A 7,730-nucleotide genomic window follows, 5' to 3' on the forward strand; every position below is an offset into this window, starting at 1 on the left:
TTTCCTAAGAAATGTAGTCTAACTTTGATTTACCCAAGATCAGATTCCCCTGATAAAATCAATTCTCACTGATTCCCACCAGTTTTCCTTATGGAATTTTATCTTGATTTACTTCATAAAATAATTTCAATTTCACTGTTTATCTTTTGAAATATGCTAGAAAAATTAATAAACAAGTTTTTGAGCCAAATTTTAATCTAAGAAATTATATTACTTTCATACTTTAATGACATCTGGTTCTTTCAAAATAAAACATTTTTTTTCGCCTATCTCTTTATATATATTTTTTTTTTTTTTTAAATCATTGAAGTTGCAACAGGTTTTAAGTAGTTGAAAGATTGCTAAAAGTCCCAGCGAAGTTTTGGCCTGGTGTTCTGCTGTTATGTGGCAAACTGTTTTTTTTTTATTTATTTTTTTTTTAAATTAAGGAACTTATACTTTATAATTTACTTTAACTTTAGAATTAGAAATCTCAAGCTGATCACTGGCAAAAGATTTAGATAAAAAAGACATTGATAAAGGTTAAGAGAATATCTTTGACAAATTCGGAGGCCCTTTTATTTGTTAGGGAAGTCAGTTGTATACTGATTAATATGTTCGATAGTTATGTGAACTCTTCATCTTTTTTTTATAATGGTTTGGCTAAAATGTACTAGAAATCTTGACTTGGAGAAAGAACAGCTTCCAAAGGCTAGGCTATCCTTAGAAGAAAAGTAAACAGTATTCTTCAGAATGTGTAGACCATTAAAGGAAGAACTTTAGAATAAGCTCCTTCAGAATAAATGTCCATAATACAAAGAATGCCAGTTGCATAAAATACTTCCAAAGACAAAGACCATCCTTTAAAGATAGGTAGAATAAGATTCTTCAAATGGTAGAGACTATCATAGGAAAATACATTACAATAGCATCCTTCAAAAAAAAAAAAAAAAAAAAAAAAGAATCATCCCTGGAAAGTAAGACAGGTTAGACCCAAAAATGTTTGACATAACCCTTCCCTCCATCTCTCCAAAGACGGGAGATGAAGAAAACCAGGATAAGAGGCTGACTTGAGCATTGTGTAAATCCTATTGAGTCTCTTATTAATCTCAATCAAAATAAAGATATTTGTTTCTCAGTTGGAATATTCATTACAAAACAAAGGAGGAATGAAGTCATTTGAACAATATTGCGTAAAGGTCACACAGGAGTAGCGCATGAGAATTTGGCGTGCTCACCTCGTGAAGCAGTTCTCAGGTGCGATGAGTGTGACTGGATTTTAACTATAAAACATATTTTTAGAGACTGCAAAGTTTTTAAGAGAGAGAGAGAGAGAGAGAGAGAGAGAGAGAGAGAGAGAGAGAGAGAGAGAGAGAGAGAGAGAGAGAGAGAGAGAGAGAGAGATATTCATGTTTTGGTGAGAAAAGTAAGATATTCATGTTTTGGTGAAAAAAGTTTTATTGACCTTTTGTTGGACTCTGAGAATTTCTGTCTTTTTTTTAATTCTAACTTTTATAAGAAACAGGTTTTTATGTAATATTTAAATTTCTATTTACTCCATATTTTTAACATATAATCTATTTATTTTTACATCCATATATATATAATGTTTTACTTTACTCATTAATTAGATTTAATATAGATATTTTTCTTTTCGAATTTAGTCAGTCCAGCTCTGCAAGAGTCGAGCTTAACTCATTGGGCTTGTCAATCTCCTCCTTTGAAGGATAATAATCTATCATTCACAGGTATTCCACATTTGCCAGGCGGACGGAAGACTCGACTCCTTCCTCTGCCCTGTGACGGGCCGAGAGAGGGTTGTGAACTCAAAGGCAGGATGTAATCAACTGAGTTGTTTATTAAGGAACACTCTCCTTTATATACAAAACCTCAAGGCAACAGGACATAACATGTTCGAGAGACAGACAATATTACGGAGCAGAACCGGAGACATGATCATTCAGGTTCTTTTTAGTGCGAGGGAAGAGCGCAGATACAAGCATAATATATACAAAATAATTATGTACAATTGTGTGACACACGGTTGGTACATGGCTCCCCCCCTAAAAATGACATACTGTACATGTTAAATAGGGCGCCCTGATCTAGAGAGACAAACTGTAGGCGGGTCATCTGGCAGAAGATAAGTAGGTTTTAGACGATCAATGGAGACCCAGTTTTCTTTGCCCCGAATGTTTAGTAGGAATGCTTTCGGATCACAAGGAAAGGGCCCGTGTAAGGGGGCGTTAGTGGTGGCTTGCTAATGTCGCTGCGCAGGAAGACGTGCGTTGCAGAGTGCAAGTCCGTTGGTATGTGATGCTTTGCTGGTGGCTTGTAAGTCTGGCGGCACGGAGTAAATTTTCCCACGACGTGACGTATGCACTGGAGATCGTCGGAGGAGGTTGTAGAAGGAAAAAATTCGGCAGGGACGACCAACGGGTCGCCATACACCATTTCAGCTGCCGATACGTCGAGGGCGTCTTTAGGAGTGGTCCTTAGTCCCAGGAGGACCCAGGGAAGCTGAGTAAACCAGTTGCAATCCTTGCAGCGGGACATCAAAGCTGCTTTGAGGGTGCGATGAAAACGTTCAACCATTCTATTGGCAGCGGGGTTGTAGGCCGTTGTCTGATGTAGGGTGATGCCCAGGCGATTCGCTAATGACGTCCACAATTGAGAGGTGAAAATGGTTCCCCTGTCAGAAGTAATATGCTCAGGGATACCGAATCTTGAAATCCATCCACAGAGTAAGGCAGATGTACATGAGGCGGACGTTGCAGTTTCCATGGGAATGGCTTCAAGCCAACGAGTGGAGCGGTTGATGACGGTAAACAGGTAACGATGTCCTTGTGATGTGGGTAGGGGGCCTACAACGTCGACGTGAATGTGTGCGAAACGACGCTGAGGTTAAGGAAAGGTGACCACTCCTGAATCCGTGTGTCGATGTACTTTGGAAGTTTGGCAAGAAGTACAGGCGCGGACCCAATCCTTAGCATCCTTAGAAATGCCGTGCCAAATGAACTTTGCCTTCAGCAGCTGTGCAGTAGAACGGCACGAGGGATGTGAAAGGCCGTAAATGAAATCAAACACCTGTCGGCGCATGGGAGCAGGAATCCAAGGTCGCGGTCTACCAGTACTGACGTCACAGAGGAGGGTGGTATTGGAGTCTTCAAGGGGAAAGTCTTCCCAACGGAGGGACGTGCAGGATGTCCTACAAGCTGGATACTCTGGATCCTGTCGTTGGGCTTCAGCCAGGGCATTGTAATCTAATCCCAGTTGAACGGCAGCCAACGTGTTTCTTGACAGGGCATCGGCAACGGGATTCATTTTCCCAGGGACGTATTGGAGGGTGCAATTGTATTCAGCCACGGCAAAGAGATGTCGGCGTTGATGGGCGGACCAGGCGTCAGACTGTCTAGTGAAGGCGTGCACCAGAGGCATGTGGTCTGTGCGAATGACGAAGTGCGTACCTTCTAAGAAATGACGAAAGTGACGGACAGCCAAGTGCACCGCCAGCAATTCTCGATCGAAGGTAGAATAACCCGATTCTGCCTTGGACAGTTTTCTGCTGAAGAAGGCCAATGGGCGGGGCGAGCCTTTGACCACCTGCTCGAGCACTGCACCAATAGCGACATCGCTGGCATCGGTGGAGAGAAGGAGAGGGGCGTGTGGGATAGGAGAAGTGAGATCCGCAGCAGTTGATAGGGCCTTCTTTGCATTGCAGAAGGCTGCTTCTTGAAGGGGACCCCACTTCAGGTCCTTTGGCTTGCCCTTGAGGGAGGCGTAGAGGGGAGCAAGAGTGGCGGCAATGGCTGGCAGAAAACGGTGATAATAGTTGATCATGCCCAAGAATTCCTGCAGAACTTTGACGGTCGAGGGCGCGGGGAAGTTCTGAACGGCTGCTACCCTCTCAGGGAGGGGATGGACTCCTTCAGGAGTGATACGGTGCCCTAAGAACGACACTTCGTTGGCGCCAAAGGTACACTTGTCGTACCGGACTACAAGGCCGTTTTGTTGCAGGCGGTCGAGCACGATGCGCAGGTGACGGAGGTGTTCCTCTTTTGAGGAGGAGAACACAAGTATGTCGTCCATATAACATACACAGAAAGGGAGGTCCCCTAAGATGCCATCCATGAGACGTTGAAACGTTGCCCCAGCATTACGAAGGCCAAAACAGGAGTAATTAAAGGTGTATGTACCAAACGGAGTGGTGATGGCGGTCTTGGGTATGTCTTCTGGGTTCATAGGCACCTGATAATACCCCTTCAGGAGGTCGAGCGTAGAGAAAACCTCTGCTTTGTGCAGGTATGAGATCACATCGGCAATGTTTGGGAGGGGGTAGTGATCCGGTTCTGTTTGCATGTTCAGGCGCCTGTAATCCCCGCACGGACGGAGGGAGCCGTCTTTCTTCAGAACGATGTGTAAGGGTGACGACCATGGGCTGGAGGCCATTTGGCAAAGGCCCATTTCCTCCATTTCGGCGAACGTCTGTTTGGCGGCTGCCAATCGTTCCGGTGCCAGACGTCTGAATTTTGCAAAGACTGGTGGTCCCGTCGTCTTGATATGGTGATAAATACTGTGCTTGGCAGGAACCATGGGCGTTTGGCTAGGTTCTGGACGGAAAACTTCCGGGTACGACGTGAGGAGGTGGGCGTAGGGATCCGTGGGTAGGCTGATGTGGAGAGCAAGGTTAGAGGGGGCGGGTTGAAGAGGTGTCGACAAGTACGAGTCTGCGTTGACCAATCGTCGGTGGGCGACATCGACCAGAAGGTGGAAATGAGAGAGGAAATCCGCACCGAGGATTGGCATTGTGACGTCAGCAACGAGAAACTTCCAATTGAATTTACCGTTTCTGAACGATAATGTGAGGTTCTCGTAACCGTAGGTGGGTATCGCAGATCCGTTGGCAGCTACCAAGCGGACGTCGGCAGATGTAGACAGACTACGTCGTGCCTTGAAGAGTTTCCTTGGCAAAAGAGAAAGACAAGCACCCGTGTCTACCAAAAATTGCACGCCCGTTCATGCATCCTGTAAAAAGAAAAGATTAGAAACATGGGAGGCCACTGCCACAAGCGATGGCCTACTTACACGTTTTTTGGCCACTGACAATCCTTGGCACATTTCTTCGCGGTTGCCCCGAATCTGAAGTGGTAGTTTCAAAACTGCTGCGGATGGGAGGTAGTAAGTGGCTGTAGAAGTCGTTCGTTGGGGCGCGAGCGATTGGTGGGTGGTGGACGGCTTTGTCGCCTCTTCGGCACGTCACGGGGTAGGCGTGTATGTCCTACGGCATTCATGTCAGCTTCCGTTGACGTTGAATAGGCATCCTCGTTGTCAGGGGTGGAGGCGTTGATGGAGGTCTTGAAGTGGCTGTCTATAAGGGCGTCGGCTCTGGTCATCAAGTCCTTTATGGGTAAACTATCGACATCGGGTATGGCAGCGCGTAAAGGTTTGGGTAAACGGCGTATCCAAAGGGCACGAAGTAGGTTCACCTCACGAGGAGAGCCGTCTGCGGCAAGTTGAAGGCGAGCGATACTGGTCATCTCCCTGAGGGCAAGCGAAGCCCTTTGGTCCCCCAACGGTTGTTGCGAGAGCTGAAAAAGCTTTGCTATACGGGCGGCTGGCGACGGAGAGTACTGCTGCAGAAGGTATGTTTTGAGGGCGTCATACGCTATTGGGGTGTCTCCTTGTTCACAAAGCCAGTCGGATATTTCTGGGAAGGTGTCCTCGGGTATCGCCGTGAGAACATAATCCGCTTTGGTGGTTGAGCGAGTCACGCCCCTGATACGAAACTGGACTTCTGCGCGCTGAAACCAAGCAAACGCCTCTCCGCTGGCAAACGATGAAAGTTTGAATGGAGCGGCCACAGCACCAACTGCCAGAGAGTCCGTCATAGTACCAATGATGAAGGGGCGAGGGGGTGGGGGTGGAAGGCGGTGGGAGCGAGTCGACTTCTGGGGTCACCAATGTGACGGGCCGAGAGAGGGTTGTGAACTCAAAGGCAGGATGTAATCAACTGAGTTGGTTATTAAGGAACACTCTTCTTTATATACAAAACCTCAAGGCAACAGGTCATAACATGTTCGAGAGACAGGCAATATTACGGAGCAAAACTGGAGACATGATCATTCAGGTTCTTTTTAGTGCGAGGGAAGAGCGCAGATACAAGCATAATATATACAAAATAATTATGTACAATTGTGTGACACACGGTTGGTACAGCCTCAACGGGACCATTTTTAATCAGCAGTTCTTCGTGTGTGATTGGTACTACAACGTCGACTGCTCCACCTCGCCTCAGTTCTTCGGCCTCAACGCTGACATTGGGAGAGTCAATGGGAATGGCAATGGAGTTGCCAATGGCAACGGTAATGGCTACACCAACAATAATGGAAATGGGCACACCAACGGTAATGGAAATGGCTACACCAACGGTAATGATGCTGTTAATGGGAATGGCTACACCAATGGTAATGGTGCTGCCAATGGAAATGGCTACACCAATGGCAATGGAAATGGCTACACCAATGGTAATGGTGATATTAATGGTAATGGAAACGGCTGCGCCAATGGTAATGGAAATGGCTACAGCAACGGTAATGGTGCTGTCAATGGAAATGGCTACACCAATGGTAATGGTGCTGTCAATGGAAATGGCTATACCAATGGCAATGGAAATGGCTGCACCAATGATAATGGTGCTGTCAATGGAAATGGCTACACCAATGGTAATGGTGCTTTCAATGGAAATGGCTTCATTAATGGTAATGGTGCTATTAATGGTAATGGAAACGGCTACACTGGTGGAAATTTAAATGGCTACAGCAACGGTAATGGTGCTGTCAATGGAAATGGCTACACCAATGGAAATGGAAATGGCTACAGCAACGGTAATGGTGCTGTCAATGGAAATGGCTACACCAATAGTAATGGTGCTATTAATGGTAATGGAAACGGCTACGCCAATGGTAATGGAAACGGCTACAGCAACGGTAATGGTGCTGTCAATGGAAATGGCTACACGAATGGTAATGGTGCTATTAATGGTAATGGAAATGGCTACACCAATGGAAATGTAAATAGCTATTCCAATGGTAATGGTGCTATTAATGGTAATGGAAACAGCTACACCAATGGCAAGGGAAATGGCTACACCAATGGCAATGGAAATGGCTACACCAATGGCAATGGAAATGGCTACTCCAGTGGCAACGGATATGGTTACACCAGTGGTAAAGGAAATGGTTACACCAATGGTATTGGAAATGGCTACACCAATGACAACCGAAATGGTTACACTAAAGGCAACGGAAATGGTTACTCCAATGGTAATGGTGTTATCAACGGTAACGGAAATGGCTACACCAAAAGGAAAGGAGCTGCTAACGGAAACAGCTACTCGAATGGGAATGGAAAAAGGAATGGATATCGAAATGGAAAATCAAATGGCTACGGATATTCAGGGTGATGACATTGTAGCCATGTTTTCCATTTTCTATGGTTACCATTCTCATTATATAACTATTTATTCCTCTCCTTTCTTCTTCTACAACTGATTTTCTTGCAATTTCATGATTTATAAAAAAGGTAACATTTTTCCACAAGCTGTTTAGAATTTTTAAATCGTTACTTGTAAATTATTTGCATCTTTTTTCTGAAATAGAGAACGAATACTTTTAGGTTAAGCTTCGAGTCTCACCGAAGTTTAAGCTTTTGTTCATAAGGAAGCTTAATAGGCTTCGGTATGATATTGACCA

General features: G+C 45.1%; 1 protein-coding gene across 1 annotated transcript in view; it reads left to right on the forward strand.

Moving 5' to 3' along the window:
- Window positions 1–7,441, forward strand: part of LOC137615004 (uncharacterized) — a 39,104-nt gene extending 31,663 nt beyond the window's left edge. Inside the window, exons 3-4 of the mRNA XM_068344638.1 lie at window positions 1,728–1,777; window positions 6,199–7,441. Of these exons, the coding sequence (XP_068200739.1) occupies window positions 1,728–1,777; window positions 6,199–7,441 (1,293 nt within the window). The remainder of the gene's footprint in view (window positions 1–1,727; window positions 1,778–6,198) is intronic.
- Window positions 7,442–7,730: the final 289 nt, after the last annotated feature.

The sequence above is a fragment of the Palaemon carinicauda genome, chromosome 21, assembly GCF_036898095.1.
Source record: "Palaemon carinicauda isolate YSFRI2023 chromosome 21, ASM3689809v2, whole genome shotgun sequence".
NCBI classification, from domain to species: Eukaryota; Metazoa; Arthropoda; class Malacostraca; order Decapoda; family Palaemonidae; genus Palaemon; species Palaemon carinicauda.